At 59.0% G+C, this 17,981-nt stretch overlaps 1 protein-coding gene across 1 annotated transcript; it reads left to right on the plus strand.

Annotated features, from left to right (window-relative positions):
• Positions 1-1,243: 1,243 nt before the first annotated feature.
• On the plus strand, positions 1,244-9,727 carry NDST1 (N-deacetylase/N-sulfotransferase (heparan glucosaminyl) 1). Its single transcript, XM_010579208.1, has 14 exons — positions 1,244-1,892; positions 2,491-2,973; positions 3,182-3,269; positions 3,498-3,652; positions 4,788-4,973; positions 5,356-5,484; positions 5,661-5,843; positions 6,079-6,175; positions 6,330-6,453; positions 6,932-7,106; positions 7,362-7,532; positions 8,393-8,502; positions 9,392-9,494; positions 9,608-9,727. The coding sequence occupies exons 1-14, from the start codon at positions 1,383-1,385 to the stop codon at positions 9,725-9,727; spliced, it is 2,634 nt and encodes an 877-aa protein (XP_010577510.1). The 5' UTR covers positions 1,244-1,382.
• The last annotated feature ends 8,254 nt before the right edge of the window (positions 9,728-17,981 follow it).

The following is a 17,981-nucleotide window of genomic DNA, read 5'->3' on the forward strand; positions in this document are numbered from 1 at the left end:
TGTGGCGTGTGTGGGGACCTGGGAAAAGCAGTGCCATGCTGGCAGGGTTGGGAAGCGGGGCCTGAGCGGGGCTCGCTGCAGGGAAGGGCAGGGATGACAGGATTACCCTGCCAAGCCCCAGCCTCTAATCCATGGTACCGTTCAGCCAGCCACGTTTAATCCCGTTACTTGCCCGGCTGGTGTCTGTAGGGCAGGCGCTCAGCTGCGGTGCCAGTGGGGCACAGGGAGCTCTCCCGGGGAGGAGCAGGGACTCCTGCCCTTGTCCCCATCGCTGGTGGTGAGTTTGGGGACAGTGCTGTGAGCCACTGTGCCAACACGTTTATTTTTTCCTTAAACACACTGGCCACATCAGTGTCCCCCCCGCCGGGGCGGCTTTACTTCCCAGCAAGTGGTGCCCATCCCTTTTTTTTCCTTTCTTTTCTTTTTTCAAATAGTTCTTTCACAGGGAAGGGAAAAAAATATTCCCAAGGTCTCTTCAGCTCCATGTAGGCACTCCTGCGTGCCAGTCTCGGTGACCTTGGCTGGCGGCTCCCAGCTCGGCCTCGTGCCGCCCAGTTGGCCAGTTGCCCATGTCCCTCCCTGCCAGCCGGGCTGGGCGATGGGGAGCTCGGACCCCCACACCCCAATTCTCCTCACTGCATCCTGGCTCCCGCTGGGCAAACAGGAGGAGCGGGGCTGTTTCTCTGGCTGCTTTGTGCAATGGGGACTCACGGGGGGCCGGGGTCTCCCCTCCGTAGCACCCCGGTGATGCTGCTGCACTCCAGGCACACGCCGCAGCCGGAATCCCACGGCACGCGTGCGCGCTGCGCTCCCGCCCCATCCCCGGCACCGTCAGGAGCTCGCGGTGCTCTCGCGGCAAGCTCCGGCATGCCAGCGAGCTCGACGAGGCATCCGCCAGGGCTGCCGCGCCGGCGTAAATAAAAGCGACGGCATTGGTACCGACACCGTCCGCTCCCCGCTCACCCTGCCTCTCTCTCGCAGGGCGCCGCGTGGAGCCGGGGGACCGGGGGCACCTCGGGGAGCCGCCATGCCCACCTGCCCGCCACGAGCTGAGCCAAGGCCGCCCGCCGCCCCCTCGCCCTGCTGAGGCCATGGGGCCGTGTCTTGCGCCGCTGCCGCCACCGCGGGGATTTCGGCTCGGCGAGGGGACTCTCGGTGCGTCTGCCATGGTGACATGAAGCGGACGGCGAGGGACGCTGGACTGCTGGAGGGGAGAGAGCCTGCACAGGCGGCCTGCTAGTATTTTAATTTATTAGTAGTATTCAATTTTATTTTGCCTATTTTTTTTTTGGTTGGTTGGTTGCTTCTTCCCCTCCCCGGGGCTCCCGAGGGGAGGGGGCGGGCAGGGGAGAGGGGCCCCACCTCGCCCTGCGGATGCAAGGATGACTGTGCTGGCCAGGGCCCGGCGGGGTATCCGGCAGCTCTCTCCGCAGGTGGTGTTGCTCCTGCTCTTTGCCTTCTGTCTGCTCAGTGTTTTCGTCTCTGCGTATTATTTATATGGGTGGAAAAGGGGCTTGGAGCCCTCCGGGGACGTGGTGGGGCCAGACTGTGATGAGCCTAAGGTCGCCCCTTCCCGCTTGCTGCCGCTGAAGACCCTCAAGGTGGCCGACTCCTCCCGCACGGACCCCTTGGTGTTGGTCTTCGTGGAGAGTCTCTACTCCCAGCTTGGCCAGGAGATCGTGGCCATTTTGGAGTCAAGCCGCTTCAAATACAGGACAGAGATTGCCCCGGGGAAGGGGGACATGCCCACGCTGACCGACAAGGACCGGGGACGCTTTGCACTCATCATCTACGAGAACATCCTCAAGTATGTCAACCTGGATGCCTGGAATCGGGAGCTACTGGACAAATATTGTGTGGAGTATGGCGTGGGCATCATTGGCTTCTTCAAGGTAAGGGGGTGTGCAGGGCGAGCTGAGACCCCACGGCCAGGCTGGGTGCAAGCGGGGGGCTCTGGGGTCTTGCTGCCCTGCAGGGACTTTGCCCTCCCCTTGCTTTCTGCAAGCAGCCTGAGTTGGTGTGGACCCAGCCTGCAGCCTGGCATGGGGCACAGGCTTCTAGCAGAGGGCACCATCTTAATCCTCTCCCTGTGGAAGGGCTGTGCGGCCCCTGGGTGTTTTGGGGGTAAAAACACACCTCTGGGATCAGTCCAGTTGCTTTTAGCATCCTGTTTCCCAGCAGTGACCCTTGCTGGGGTTCGCCACAAGCACAAGCAGGTATTCTGCTCGGCAGCCCCCTGCCCTTCTCCTGCCTAGGGCTCGCAGCCCCAGGGGGCTTTGCATGTTGGATGTGAGCAGAATTGAGTGTGCGAGGGGGACAAGGGCACCCCATGCTCAGGAGAGGAAGGAGGGGGACCCGGCACTCGGATCTCGGGGGGTAGTGAGCCGCCTTCCCCCTTGCCATGACTGACGGTCCCCCCTGCCTGCACAGCCAGTCTGGGCACTCGTCCCCAGCGTCCTGTCTCCTTTAGCCCCGTTTTCCCCCATGCAGGCCAACGAGAACAGCCTGCTGAGCGCCCAGCTGAAGGGCTTCCCCCTCTTCCTCCACTCCAACCTGGCGCTGAAGGACTGCAGCATCAACCCCAAGTCACCCCTGCTGTATATCACGCGTCCCAGCGAGGTGGAGAAAGGCGTGCTCCCTGGGGAGGATTGGACCGTCTTCCAGTCCAACCACTCCACTTACGAGCCGGTCCTCCTGGCTAAGACCAAGTCAGCCGAGTCCATCCCGCACATGAGCGTGGATGCAGCACTGCACACCACCGTGATGCAGGACCTGGGCCTTCACGACGGCATCCAGAGGGTGCTTTTTGGCAACAACCTCAACTTCTGGCTGCACAAGCTCGTCTTCGTGGACTCTGTCTCCTTCCTGACGGGCAAGAGGCTCTCCCTGCCCCTTGACCGCTACATTCTGGTGGACATTGACGACATCTTTGTTGGCAAGGAGGGCACACGCATGAAGGTGGAAGATGTCAAGGTGCGGCTGTGATGTCCTGGCTGGGTGGGCAGAGGATGTGTGGGGCCGGGTGCTTGTACCTGCTCTGGGATGCTCCAGGGATGAGCTTTCCTGGCCCCGTGTGAGCCCCTCTGCGAAGCTCTCAGGGCCATGGGTCCTCACCCTGGTGTGGCAGCTGTCCCCATGGCCACGTGCTGAGGACATCTTGCTTTCTCTCCCACTCTCCCAGGCGCTGTTCGACACGCAGAACGAGCTGCGCACCCACATCCCGAACTTCACCTTCAACCTGGGATACTCAGGGAAATTCTTCCACACGGGTGAGGAGGGCAAGGGCATCGCTTTGCGTGTTGGTGCCATATGGCTGGTGTTGAGGCACAAACCAGTGCTCAGAGAGGCTGAAGTTGGGGCTGCAGGAGGGTCCTTGGGCATCCCACCCTGCTGCCCCCCATCACTTAGTCACTGAGAGGGGCTCCCCCTCCCTCTGCCCCGGCTGCTCACACATGCCTCCGTGTGCCGGGTGGTGACAGTGAGCATCATGCCTGCAGGTACCGATGCTGAGGACGAAGGCGACGACCTGCTGCTGTCCTACGTGAGGGAGTTCTGGTGGTTCCCCCACATGTGGAGCCACATGCAGCCCCACCTCTTCCACAACCAGTCGGTTCTTGCCGAGCAGATGACCTTAAACAAGAAATTCGCTGTCGTGAGTAAGATGCCGCCGGTGGGAGTGCTCATGGTGGGGGGAGGACGGGAGAAGGGGGGCGAAGAGGCTTCCTGGGGGACCCAGGTGACAGTCTCTGCTTGCTGGAGCAAAGGGACCTGGTGACATTAAGTCACGTCCCCCACATTGCAGCTGGGCAGGTAAATCCATTTATAGGCTAGTACCTGGAGCAAAAGGATTTATCTGCTCCAGCCAACTTGCTGCTGTGGCACCGAGCTGCCCTGGTGCCTGTTTGAGGGGAGACATCATCTGTGCATTGCAGCCATGCCCGACTGGCCCGGCACCATGGGGGATGCAGAGGTCCAGTCCAGGGGGATGCGGGTCGGGTGCTCAGCCTGGCACAGTTTGATGTTGTGCTGGGCAATGATGTGGGATCCTGGAGTGGTGGCTGTGTGCTGGGAGGCTCCAGCTCATGGAAACTCCCTCTGCAGGCCGAGCTGTCTGGGACATGTTTGGTTTATAAAGGCAGGCTCTGACCTTCAGCTTGGTAAGGGGTTGTCCATCCTCTTTATGTGGCCCTGATAAAGCCAGCATTGAGACCAGATCATGTTGTGATTGACTGGTTTTCTCACAGCTGTCTTGAATCCAAACAAATAAAGCCAGACCCGGTAATAATAATTGGGTCCTATGGCCTAAGAGAGGGATCTGCAGGCTAACTTTAATTCATTGTCTGATAATTTGAGGTGCTTAATTAGAGAGACACCAGACCATCCCTATTTGGGACGGGCAGTTGTCAAGCTAAGAATTTCCAGGCTGTTTTATATCTACTGATATAAACCAATTTATAGTCCTGTATAGATGTATCTCCTCATTCTCCACAGAAAAGCTTTGCTGCTGTTGTTTTGTTGGTGACAGCAGAAATGGCAAGGATGAGGATGGTCCACGTGAAGCAGAGGAGCGAGTGTCCACCCAGCACATCTGCTCCTGGGCTCCCTTTCATGGAGACAGCCCTGGTTAGGAGAGGATGTGTGGGCACAACCCTGCCCTGGTTGCTCTCCAGAGGCACAAATAGACAATTTGTAGTTGGGAATAGGCAGTCCGCTGGGCAGAGATTGGTTTGGGACGTTGTGGTTTTGGGGTCTTCACAGTCACTCGCGCCCCGCTCTCTTCTCTGCAGGAGCATGGCATCCCCACTGATATGGGGTATGCTGTGGCCCCCCACCACTCGGGCGTGTACCCTGTCCATGTGCAGTTGTACGAAGCTTGGAAGCAGGTTTGGTCAATCAAAGTGACGAGCACGGAGGAGTACCCCCACCTGAAACCTGCTCGCTATCGCCGTGGCTTCATCCACAATGGCATCATGGTAGGTGGCCAGGCTTTATATCTGGTGCTTCTCTCCTCTGCCTCCTCCACCGAATCCCAGGACCTCGGTGGATGGTTTCTGGGCAGCTCAGATGCTTTGATTTGAGGGGGCTGTGCCCTCTGCTCATCCTGCATGGGGGAGCTCGTGTGAGGACAATTTTTGGCTTCTCCGTCTGTCCACCTAGATCCCTTGTAGGTAGCAGGATTCAAGTCGAGGATGGTGAGGGGCAGTGGAGCTAATCCTGACCTCTGAGGGCTTGAGGACCCCTTTTTAATTGGGGAGGAGAAGGGGACTCAGCCCTGGGTGCCTGGAGGAGGCTGTGTGGCCGTTTCATTGCCCTGGCTCCTCCACCTGCTCCATCCATACCTTTCTCTTGCCCCAGGTACTCCCCCGGCAAACCTGTGGCCTCTTCACGCACACCATCTTCTACAACGAATACCCCGGTGGCTCCAGTGAGCTGGACAAAATCATCAACGGTGGTGAACTGTTTCTGACGGTGCTCCTCAACCCTGTGAGTACTGCCATCTGGCTGCCTGAGGACGGACAGACAGGCATCTCTTGCAGTCCTGTCTCCCAGCGCTGCCGTGGGAGATGTCCCTGATGTCCTCAGCCAGGATGTGAGCCATCTGCATGGGACAGCTGCCAGGGGAGGCTCTGCTAACCCCTGCTCTGTCCTCTCCATTTCAGATCAGCATCTTCATGACACATCTGTCCAATTATGGCAACGACCGCCTGGGCTTGTACACCTTCAAGCACCTGGTCCGCTTCCTCAACTCCTGGACCAACTTGAAGCTCCAGACGTTGCCACCTGTGCAGCTGGCACAGAAATACTTCCAGATCTTCTCCGAGGAGAAGGACCCATTGTGGCAGGTACCTCCTGTGCCTGGAATGGGGGGAACAGCGGGTGTTTCTCCTCTCTGTGGTTCTGTGTGCAGTGCCAGGAAGGAGTTTGCCCTGTAGAGCTGGAAATAACCCCAGTCTTTCCCCTGCTTGCTGAGCAGTATGGTCTCCCTGCATGTCTGCTCGGGCTGGAGGGGGCTGAGCAGTGGTGTGTGGTCCCATCCAGGTTGCCCTGTCTATAAATCCTCCCCGCCCTGTATTTCAGGATCCCTGTGAAGACAAACGGCACAAAGACATTTGGTCCAAAGAAAAGACCTGTGACCGATTCCCAAAGCTTCTTATCATCGGGCCTCAAAAAACAGGTGCTTCCCTTCACCCTCAGTGCTGTGAGCATGCTGGCAGGCTTGCCAGGTCCCACCCACACCCCCAAAAAGCCTCTCTCAGCTGTCCTGCCCTGAAGCAGAGCCCAGAGGGAGGTTTGACCCAAGTCAGCTCTCGCTTTCTGTCTGTCCAAAGGAACAACTGCCCTTTATCTCTTCTTGGGGATGCACCCAGACCTGAGCAGCAACTACCCCAGCTCAGAGACCTTTGAGGAGATACAGTTCTTCAACGGTCACAACTATCACAAGGGCATCGACTGGTAGGTCTCCGTGCTGCGGGGGCTAAGCTGGGAGCGTCAGTTCCTTCGGAAACAGGAGCAGTAGTGCCGTGGGGTTTCCCGTCAGCCTTGCAACTGCCGGCCTCTTGGCAGGGGGCACTTGGATGCTGCAGGGTGGGACGAATCCCACACGGGCTCTGCCCTGTGCCTTCAGGCCATCATACCACCATGGTTTATCCCTGAGATGTTGTCCATAAGGCAAAGGACACTTGTCAGGACTCAGAAGTGCCCTTGGCAGAAGCTGGGCTTGTGTGCATCTGCTACCCCCTGGGGAATCTGGTGAGGCCTGGCCCTCCAGAATGGCCAGAGGGGATTGTGGAGCCCCAGGCAGCATGTCAGACTGGGGGGACTCTGCAGGGTTAGTGCTTGGTACAGAATGTTTGAGATGTCACCTGCAAGGGGGGCTGCCAGGGACATCTCGTGGTGCCCATCCGCCTGCCTCATGCTGTGCCTCCCCCAGGTACATGGAGTTCTTCCCCATCCCCTCCAACACCACGTCTGATTTCTACTTCGAGAAAAGTGCCAACTACTTTGACTCAGAAGTGGCTCCCCGGCGAGCCGCAGCCCTGCTCTCCAAGGCCAAAGTCATCACCATCCTCATCAACCCTGCAGATCGAGCCTACTCCTGGTATCAGGTGAGCTGCCTGCCTCTGCCTCTTCCCTGGCTTGGGCAGCCCCGTGGGGCAGTGTGACCCTTCTACCTTCCCTTGGGCCAGGGGCTTCCCTCCGACAGCTTGGTTTGGGAGGTGGGGTGGCTGTGTGCGCTGCACTTTTTGGCTGAACAAGACATGTGAGCACACGGCATGGCGGCCTGGGAGCTGCAGCGCCTGGTGGGCAGCCCAGGATTTGGGTTGCCCCAGGAACAAACCTGCCTCGCTCGTGCCTGACAGCACCAGCGAGCTCATGACGACCCAGTCGCCCTGAAATACACCTTCCACGAGGTGATAACGGCTGGACCCGAGGCTGCTCCGAAGCTCCGGACCCTGCAGAACCGCTGCCTGGTGCCAGGCTGGTACGCCACCCACATCGAGCGCTGGCTGAACAGCTACCATGCCAACCAGGTAGGGATGGGAGCACCCCACTCCTACAGTGGCAGCACCCTGGGGAGCCCCCCTTACCCAAGCAAGGATGTGGCAGGAAGAGAGCTTGGGTCCAAAGTCAGCTGTGAGGGTGCTCCCATGGGAGCTGTTTTTCTTATACGCTAAAAACCATGGGGGAAAGAGTAAAAGTACTTGGAGAAGGGCCAGAGGGGAGATGTGGAAGAAGGAAACCCTTGTAGTGTGAGGTTGGTGACGAATAATGCACGAAGATGTCCTTGTACCAGTCCTCTGGCAAAGCAGGGTTGAAAGGAAGCCGCAGGGTGGAGGGCTGTGGGTGACTCTGCAGGGGCACTCTTGGCCACAAAACCCCACGGGGCTGCCCTGACTGGTGTCACCACGGCATCGAAGCAGGACAAAAATAGCAGGCAAAGCTGCCCATGGTTCAAGCTGCCTCCAGGGGAAATGGGGACTGGATGCCAGCCCTGCTGTGACCCGCACAGTGGAGCGCTGCTGGCCGTCTACAGGCTCAGTCCCTGAATGATTTTTCCACCATCATTTAACCTTATAAAGTCTATTAGTTGTCTGCTGCTGGTGTAATTGCTGTAATGCAATCCTGGCTGGCCATGGGTTGGGCAGTGCTGCGCCGAAGCTCTGATGTTGCCTTGGATGGATCCTGGCCCAGACTTTTATTTGTATTCCATTTTCCAACACCCAGTGTAAGTGAACAGAGGGGCATGTTAGCATTCAAAAGGGGACCCTGCACAGGCTGGTGGCGAATTTGGCTCCAAGATGGCAAAAGGTGTGGTGAAGGAGTTGTTGCATCCCAGGAGAGCAGGGCTGGGAGCCAGTGGCACCTCACCACCCTGCCTTGCTCCTTGCAGATCCTGGTCCTGGATGGCAAGCTGCTCCGAACAGAACCTGCCAAAGTGATGGAGACGGTCCAGAAATTTCTCGGCGTGACCAACTTCATCGATTATCACAAGACCCTGGCGTGAGTCCTTCCTTAAGCTTCTCCTTCCTCCAACCTGCTGTTGCTCCCAGTGCAGTGGGTTGCCCCTGGGTACACCCAGCACTGTTCCGAGGCAGCCCCCAGCCCCAGGGCTCACCGCAGAGCTGCTGCTGGTTTTTATGAGACCAGGGTTTCACCTGAGGCCGAACAGCAGCTCCTCATTGCTGCAACCTACGCTGGGGTAGCTGCAATCAGAAATAGTGTTCAAACAAGCACCCCGCTTTGCTGTGCTTATCCAGACACCGCACCAGGGATGGTGATGTCACTCTGGGCAGCTCAGGAGCAGCTCTGGGCTCCTGGAGCAGAGTTCAGGCATGCATTTGTGCCACATGTGACAGTGCTGAGCCCTGGCACCTCGGCTCCTTGTGCACACACTGCAGAGAGCAGCTCTTGGTGCTGGCCGTGTGGCACCTCCACAAGTGTCAGCTTGCTCTGAGCCTTCCAGACATTAAAGCCCACCGTGGGAAGCAGGAGCCTCCAGAGCTCCTAGAAAAATAATAATTTACCTCTGCACAGGGCTTGCCTATATACGTGGCCACTCTGAGTCTGCACCCAGGTGCTGTGGGGCTCTTGAGGGCATCCAGGGCTGAAGGTGCTTCAGAAAATAATAAACCCACATCAACCCCCCTGCTCCCTCAGCAGGGCGATGCAGTGATGAATGAACCTTGGCGGGCTGCTTACTGTGTGGCTGCACGGGGAACCTGTTGTACCAGGGGGTCGATAACAAGATGTTAGCTGGGCTGCGGATTAAAAAGAGGTGGAGAAGTGCCCCTGTGCAGGGCTGGGCAGCAGCGGGGCTTGTTGGGCAGCATGCTTGACTGTGGAAGGTGTGCGGGGACAAGAGGTGTGAGGCAGAGCTCTCACTTCACAGGTTCGATCCAAAGAAAGGATTCTGGTGTCAGCTTCTGGATGGAGGGAAAACAAAATGCTTGGGAAAGAGCAAAGGAAGGAAGTACCCCGAGATGGATTCAGATGTGAGTATGCAGAAAGCCTCCTGGGACAGTCCTGAGCAGGGCCAGGGGGCTGTGTCGGGGCAGTGGGCTCAGAGCTGGTCCCCCTGACCCTCCTTTCTGTTCTCCCGTTGCAGTCGCGCGCCTTCCTGCGGGACTATTACAGGGACCACAACATAGAGCTCTCTAAGCTCCTGTACAAAATGGGGCAGACGCTGCCCACCTGGCTGCGGGAGGAGCTGCAGAGCACCAGGTAGCTGCCGCCCGCTGCCCACCCAGCAATACCTGAGCGGGGCCGACCCCTGCACCCAGCGGGACCTTCCTCAGCAATACCCAGCCGCTGCCTTGGAGGGGACCCCCAGGAGCGGAGGGCTGTGCCGGAGGCTGCCCGAGCAGCGGCCTGACTCTGCGATCCCTGCGCTGCATACCCCATACCCATTTCTCTTTCCTTTTATTTTTCCCTTTTAATTTCTGGGCCTGTCGGTGAGGTCCCTTCCTGCCCCACTCCGACATGGGGAAGTGGCACAAATTCCCCCTTTCTTTGCCCAAAATGGGCTCCAACTCCCCTGGGCCTGAGGGCTGCAGCAGAGCCGTCCCTCACCTCCTGGTCCGAGGGTGGAGGAGCTGCTCTGGGCACGCTGGAGGTGACTTTGCTGAGCTGGAGCAGAGGAACGGAGCTGGTGGAGACCCAAAGCACAGAGGGACCCAGACCCATTCCTGCCATCAGCCCCGTGGCAGGAAACAGGAGAGTTTGCTGGATTCCCCCAACACCTACTTGGAAAAGCTGCGAACAAGATGGATTTTTCTTTCAAAGACTCGGGAATGATTTCTTTTGTCATCTCCGTTCATTTTCAAGCTCCTCAACCTCTTGCTCCCCCTCCGTGGGCAGCGTGGTGGGACCGTGACCGAGCAGGAGAAGGGGCCGGTGTGCTGACGCTGGTGTGCTGGCCCCGGCACGCTCCCCGGTGCGCTCCCGTCCCCCCAAGCCCACCCTGCGATCTTGTACACGCGTGGTGTTTCCTGTGGTAAAGCCGAGCGGTGTCCGGCGTCCCCTGGCATGGAGGAGAGCCGGCCCTCAGGGACAGGGTGGACGTTGGGATAACGGCAATTGGAAGGCTGCTGAAACTTCAAACCTCTTGAATATTAAAAGCGAAAGTATTTTAATAATGTTGGGGTGGGGGGTGGGGTTGGTTTGGTTCCCGTTTTGCAGGGGGTTGTTTTTCTTCGGTGCCAGAATTTGTACCTAAACCCCGAGGGTTTTACGTGGTCTCTTTGGTTGTTACATGTGATGTGGACGAAGGTCAGTGGGGAAATGGGGGACGGTTTCCCGGCCGGCGTTGTGTCTTTATACCGGTGGTGCCGTACAGAGCTGCAGCCCCGGCTCTGCCTCTCCCGCGCCCTGCTGTGTCCCCTGGGTTTTGCTGCCGGGGCTGGCAAACGAGACTGAGCCATCGTGGGTTTACCAGGATAAAGGCCCAAATTTCCCCTCGGATGGAGCTGCTCTGCAGGGTGCGGGATGGCAGCGGTTGCCGCCGGAGGTGGACGTGGTACCTGGGATGCTGCCCTCGCCTCCAGAGCGGGGCCCGGGCAGTGGGGGGGAACGCAGTGTTTCACCCTGGGTGATGGAGGGGCCCCGCTGGTAGCGGGGCTTCGCACCTGGTTATTTTAGCAGGAGCCCCTGTTGCTGTGCGTGGGACCGCGGGGGGCTGCACCTCCTCTCTCCCCTTCCGTGGGGATGTTGGGAGAGGCTCCCGGGTGCTGGTGTAAGGTCCTGTTGAACAAACTGCTAATAAATCGGGGGGCTCTGGTTTTACTTGGTGGTTGTTGCCTGTTTCTCTCCTCGCTGGCAGGATCCAGTCCTCCTCCCCGGGGGTCCCGTCTGCCTTTGGGGGCTTTTGGGCCCATCTTTTGGGGGGATTTGGGGAGGAAGAGGGGGTGTGTGGGAGCAGCCCTCTGTGCACGAGGTGGCAGCAGCCGTCTAGTCCTGGATCCGGCCACGCTGCACAGCCGCCCGCGGCCTCGTGTTCCCGGGATGGGGCCTGCCGTCGGCCGGGACAGCATCCAGCCCCGACTGTGTTAGCACTGGGGCAGAGATTTGGGGGGGGCCCAGGGGGTTCCCCGCTTGCCTTCTCCCCCCTGCCCTATTAGCCAGTCCTTGCCTGCCAGAGCCTGCCTGTCTGCTGCCTCCCCACCGCCTTCCGCAGCCTGGCCCCTGCAAAGCGCTGGAGGAAACGAAGACGGAGTCTAATTAATCCCAGCCGGGTTTGTTTGAACCTGTCGGAGTGACAAATGATGTGCGGTGCGGCAGGAGCCGTTGGACGGAGGAGAGGGGGCTGCAAAGGGGATTGCTGTGGGCTGCCTGCCTGGACAAGGAGGCTTTTAATTTTTGGCCATACTGGAGCAAAGCCAGGCTATGCACCCTACACCGTTACCCCGTGGTTCCCTTCCCGGTGTCCCCCAGCTCGCTGTGCCCGGGGCTGGCCACCAGCCCCCATTGTCCCCATCCAGCCCCGGGTGACGTGCCACCCTCCCAGCTCGGCTGGGCTGCCACAGGTGGGACCAGCTGCTGCCCAGCTTGACCCTGAGTTAATTGCTTGTTAATTAAGAGGGCCAGGAGCACAGCTCAGCTCTATGTAATGGCCCTGAGGTGCCTGGGAGGATGAGGAGGGCTCTGCCCTCCCAAGGCCACAGGAGAGCTGTGGGGGAGGAAGGCTCTGTCCCCCTCGCCTTTGGCTCCCCTTGGCACCGATGATGTTTTCTAGCTTCTGTCTCTGCCAAAAATGTGCAAACTCGGCAAAATCTGTGCCGGACTGGGCAAGGGCCAGGGGCTGGGCGGCTGTGGCTGGCAGGTCCCCTGGGGGAGCGGGAGCCCCAGCCAGCATCCCCGCTCGGGGCTCAAACCCTCCGTGCCCCTGGGCTGCTCCCCCTCTGTGGCCAGGGGCTGCCGAGGCTGTCCCTGCTGCGGCCTCATCCTGAAAACTCTCTTTGGAGACCCCAAGGCAGCCCCTGCCTGGCTCTGAGCCCCTGGGGGGGCTGGGGGTTGCGTGGGGTAGTGGGTGCGAGGCAGCAGCCTCCTGGGGGTCCCAGAGGTCGTAGGGCTGAGCCCAAGGCTGCTCCAAGCCCTCTGCACGCCCAGCCCGCGGGCAGGATCGTGGTGGCTGTGGTGAGGGCTGGCTTTCCTGCCCATGACAAGCCACTGCGGGGTTCGGTCCAGCCCCAGAGGCCGCTCTCTGCACCTTGATTCATCCTGCTGCCGTGCCCTGACACGTCCTGAATCCATGTGCTGACACATCCCATGTCCATGCCCCAGCACATCCTGCATCCTTCCCGGCTGCCTGGGGATATGCTGGTGAATCCCCGCTGCAGAAGAGACGTGGAGCCCGGCAGTGCCAGGGCTGCTGTTTGCATGGGACTGGGCAATGCTGGGCACGCCACAGCCCGCCGGGCTGGCAGGGAGGGATGCGGGCAGGGAGGGATGTGGGCAGGGAGGGATGTGGGCAGGGAGGGATGTGGGCAGCAGGGTGCAGGGCTCGCCTGGCTGGGCACAGGGCTGGGGGTGCTGGCCATAGGCAATGGGGTAACTCGTTATCGGGATGTGATGGTGAATGCAGGTAGCCTGTGGTCCCTCTCCCTGTCCCCAGCAGAGCTGCACAGGACAGGGGCCGAATTCTCCCCCCAGGTGCTCCCCAGAGCAGTGGGGTGGCTGATGGTCCTGCTCCCCCATGCAGCTGGTGCGTGATGCCCCGTCACCCCACAGCCATGCAGAGCCACCGGCACCACCATTGACACCGGGCCCCTGACCTCCCCAGGGACCGTGAGGTCCGAGCTGCTGTGCCGGCGGCCGTGCCGTGTGCTGCATGGGTCTCAGCAGGACGGGGATTTTGGCAGGAGGGCTGGAGGCACAGCGCTCTGCTCCCAGAGCTCCTCCAGACGGGTCTGGGGGTTGGGAACTGCAGGAAGAGGGAAAAGCCGAGAGATTCCTGAATTCCTGCCGGGATCACTTGGGGGGGATTATAACCTGGAAGGGCAGATGATTTACAGGCCCCTGCTCCCCCCGCAGCTCCATCTGCTACTATAGACGGCAGCTCAGCCACGCACGGCACAGCCCTGGGCAGGGTAGGCATTAACAGCCCACTCCCGAAAGGAGGGACTGGAGGGAAGTTCCCAGTTTCACAGCCTCACTTGATTTAAAACCCCCATTGCTTGGCCAGCCCTGGGAAGGAGGGGATGGAGGGGGATTTCACGGCATGTCCAGCCAGGGAACGAGGTGGCAGTGCTGGCAGTTGGGTGCATGTATTCTCTGGACGGCTCCTCCTGTCTCGCTGCCAGCGGTGCCCCGGCTCCATGTGGGTGCTGGGGGCATGTGGGATGCAAACCCCCGCGGGGGGATGTCATGCGTTCTATCATCTGGTGAGAAGAGTGGGTGGCGGGACAGGGAAAGAAACCTCTGGGTGACTTGAAAGCTATCATCTCCTGTGCTGGCTTCCCAAAGTGGGTGGAGGTGGAGGTGCTTGGCAGTTTTTGGGTGGGATGGGTTCCTCCTCCAAGCACTCTGTGCTGTGTCCAGCCTTTACAGCCTGCTGAAGCTCGACATTTAAATCAGGTTTTACAATGAGACAGTAGAAATCAGAATTATTTCAATCAAAAAATGTCTATACCATGGTTTTATGTCGGGGAAATCTCTGCAACCCTCCCTACCAAGCTAACCACCTCCTATTTCTGCTCCTCCAAAGAGGTACATGAAAGGGGCTGAGTCCGGTGAGCACTAACCTGTCCAAAACCTCGGCTCTGAAAACCTAGCGAGGGAGTCAGGAAGGACCATGGAAACTGCTCTCTCACAAGAAGAGGCAAGGGTAGGTTTGCACCCTATGAATAACAGAGATCATGGACCGCAGAGGAGCCCCTTGCTCCCCCGAGAAAGGCATCCCCAGACCAGATGGCTGGAGGTTAAAACCAGATGACGCAAATATTTCACACCGCAGCAGAATTGCGAAAGCGGCGATGGTTTTGTCTTCTTCCACAGCCCTTTCCTCCAGGCTGGGGACCTCCTCCTGGGGGATATTGTCCTGGAGATGGGTGGGGGTGTGACACAGCGGGACCCACGTGGACGGGGAAGTGGCAGAGGTGCTGCTGATGGGGCTCCGGCTGCGGTCAGGCTCCTGCTGGGATGATGGGACCCTCATGGAAGGTCAGATTAGGGACAGCCAAAAGCCTCCTGAGACCCCATGCAGTGTCACCCAGCAGTGCTGGCAGGGGGCAGCCCCACCAGAGAGCCGTTTCGCCTTGCATGACCCCTGCAGCTGCTGGGACGTGACCTTGGGTCTCCAGCCCTGGCGCTTACCGCATCCTTCTCGTGGGACCTGTGATCGGAGCGGGGACAATGCCTAGGCTGGCAGGAGACAGTGCAAGTCACCAAGTCCTTGAATAAAAGCCATGCAAAATATTTCTTCTAATGCTTCTCGTGATTGCGAAGAGACGTATTTACACTTTGCGATAAAATAATGTTAAACTCTGGTGTCTGAAAAATGTCAGTGTATTTTTATTGTATGTTCACCCGCCCCTAGATTACAAAGCCTATAAAAATCTTTTTGTAAAAAAGTCATGTGTTTTCCTGTAAACACAGAGAGGTCATCTTTGGAAGATACAAATCTATAGAATGTCTCCCATACGTTAGAAGACATTTATATGTAAGATATTTATGATGGCTAAGATTGTAAATATGAGCCGCCCATTTAAATGTCACAGCCTAAATCAGAAAATCATCTCTATTTTACATGGAGATGTAAAATAGACTTGAAACGTCAAAGGACAGATGACAAAAAGATGTTTCTTCCATCTGGGAAAATTGTTTTATAACCAATTTCCATTAATCCCAGCTTTCCGGTGGCTCTAGTTAACCCAGTTCTGCGAGTGGTATTTGTTTTAAAGAGGAGACGTCGTGATGGGGCAGCTCTGGGCTGTAACCCCGTGGAGCTCTGCTGGGAGCCGGACCCCTCCAGCCCCACAAAGCTCCTGGGCTGATGCCCCCCTTTAGCATCCCCCTCATCCCAGCCCCACATCCCTGCTCCCTCCCCACCTGTCGGCCCCCCCTGCCATCCTGCATCCCACCGCCCTCCTGCAAGGCGTCTTTGTCCCTTCCCGCGCCATTTATTATTAAAACCAGGTGTCGGAGCGGCTCTGAGCCCGGGGGGGCGGCTGCGGCTGCTTCCCAGGGGTCTTGGGACAGGGAAGCGGCGAATTGTCCCTGTGCGGGGCGGGGGATGAACTGGGGGGCAGCTCCAGCTCCCCAAGGTACGGGACTCCCTGGGGACCCAGCGCTCGGTGGCTTTCTCGCACCCAGAGTTGGTGGGGTCAGCACCGAAGGGGTGTCCTGATGTCTTCTGGCTCCTAATGGAAGTGCTGCCAGCTGGCCAAGCTAGAACGAGGCGGGTTTTGCACCAGTGGAAAAAGATAGTGGCTGATAAGGTGGTTCTGGTTTAATAATGCAGGGGACAGCTGGGAGGCAGGCGGAGCGAGGCTGGATCTGGAGGCTCAGGGCAGCTTTAAGATGAGGAAGGGCTGTGAGGTGATGCTGAGCCCTGGAGAAAAGCAGAGGCAGACATTAAACGAGGCTCCAGACGCTGAGGGTGTGCAAAAGGCAACAAGATGGGGATGGCTTTAGCTGTTCTGGCAGTTTTTCATTCAGCAAACCCAGCTTCTAGCCATGTAAACGCAGATATAAATTCTCTGGGCTCAGGGAGTGACAAAAATTGTGTCGGTACCAGCACATTCCCACCACCGAGGGGCTGGCACTGCTGTGGAGGTGTAACTCAACCCACATAATATATAGGTTTCAACCATTTTAATACTTTTCCTCCTTTTTTTAAGCCCTGTGGGGAACTCAAGGCTGTTTGTTTGCTAGGGAAAAGCTTGCTTTTGGGTTGCTGCTCACCGTGGGCTGCTCGCCTCTCCCCTGCCCGCTGGCGTCAGGCAGGGATGCTGCCTTCCCCAAAAACTTCAACGCTGCCCAGAGCTGCTGGAACATCCCAGCAAGTCCCTGTCCTAGTCCCTCCCCAGGACAACATCTGCGGCACCTTTGCAGGGCACTTGGGAAGCAAGAGAGGAGAAACTCAGGAGCCAGGGCTGCAAGAGGGGCTTTCCAGCTCTAGGTACAAAAGAGGGAAATGTTAAAGGGTTTCCTGCTGTTGCACATCTGGGTTGAGTTTCACCGCTGGTCCTCCCTGCGCACCGTGGGGGCCGCCGCCGCTGGAGCCACTGGGGCTTGGAGAGCCGGTGACGTGGATCCCAGCACCGGGGCAGGCGGGGAAGGGTGCTCAGGACCGTCTTCCCCACCTTGCACGGGGGGCTCAGTGCGGTGGAGAGCCCACCTCAGCCCCCATCTTCCCAGCCCTTCCTCCGCAGCCAGGCATGAGCAGCCCAGTCCTGCCGACCACCCAGGCATGCTGGGCTTGCCGCAGCCCCCCCGGGACCCTCCGGCTCCCCATTCTCCCCTGCGACCTTCATCCACCCACCCTCACCTGGGTTCGCCACGATGCTTTCTCCCCGGCAGCCATGAGAGCCGGGCTGGCTCCCTGCCCCCCCTCCAGATGTTGTGCCGGGGAGAGGCCCGGGCATCCAGCTCACAGCTGCTCACAGATCCCAAAAACCTCCGGCTCACCCTCAGCCCTAGCAAAAAGGAGGGTGAGAGCAGGGACATCCCTGCCTGCAGCCGGCTCACCGGCCGGCACAGCCCGGGCACCTCCTGCCCCTGCCACGGTGCTGCTCCAGGTCTGGCAGGGGCAAGTGGGGGGGGACAGCATCTCCCCCCTTATTTTGGCAGCACTGGGAGAGCAGTTGCTGAGCTCCTCCTTGACATGGATTCACAGCCACCGGCTCTGGCTGGTGTGCCGGAGCGTGCAGTGCTATCACCGCCGGAGCTGAGACCTGCTGGCTCTTGCAGTAGATGTCTCCGAGGTGGGGGTCCCGGCTGTGCACCCCCATGCAGGTGAGCAGCCTGTCCTCAGGGACCGCTCTGGTGCTGGCACGGGGTCCCGTCCGCCAGGGTGGGCTGGGAGGGAGCCCCGCGGTGTGAAGGTGGGTGCAGTCCGTGGGTGCATGGAGGCCTTTGGGGGAGGGGGGTTTGCAGTGGGGAGGGGGTGAGGAGCGGCACGGCGGGCTGGACCCCCACTCCAGGCTGCTGCCGGGGTCTCTTCCCTGGGCCACACACATCCACATGGATATTTATACAGGATGGGAGCAGACCATCCAGCCCCGCATGGCCATGTGCCTCCCCGTGCAACGCCCCCCCAAAAGCCATACGGACCCAACACGAATCAAACGCCTCGGAATGAGCCAGAATAAATATTTTACGGTAAATTACTAAGGCTAATAATTATAAAAATCTGTACTTATGACCCGGAGCCAGGGAAAGATTTCCAAGCAGCTGGTGACCACATGGGTGACGGTCCCCCCCTGCTTCCCAGCCGGGCTGATGGTCCCCTCCCTGCTCATGGGGAGCAGCCGGGGGGGGGG

This window comes from Haliaeetus leucocephalus, unplaced genomic scaffold (genome assembly GCF_000737465.1).
Source record: "Haliaeetus leucocephalus isolate CR32 unplaced genomic scaffold, Haliaeetus_leucocephalus-4.0 Scaffold656, whole genome shotgun sequence".
NCBI classification, from domain to species: Eukaryota; Metazoa; Chordata; class Aves; order Accipitriformes; family Accipitridae; genus Haliaeetus; species Haliaeetus leucocephalus.

What these genes read in the sequence shown, in the direction of transcription:
- NDST1 (XM_010579208.1), top strand. Translation starts at nt 1,383, where the DNA reads ATGACTGTGCTGGCCAGGGCCCGGCGGGGTATCCGGCAGCTCTCTCCG. An exon ending in GCATCATTGGCTTCTTCAAG is followed by an intron (nt 1,893 to 2,490) that starts GTAAGGGGGTGT and finishes TCCCCCATGCAG; the next exon opens with GCCAACGAGAACAGCCTGCT. An exon ending in TGAAGGTGGAAGATGTCAAG is followed by an intron (nt 2,974 to 3,181) that starts GTGCGGCTGTGA and finishes CCACTCTCCCAG; the next exon opens with GCGCTGTTCGACACGCAGAA.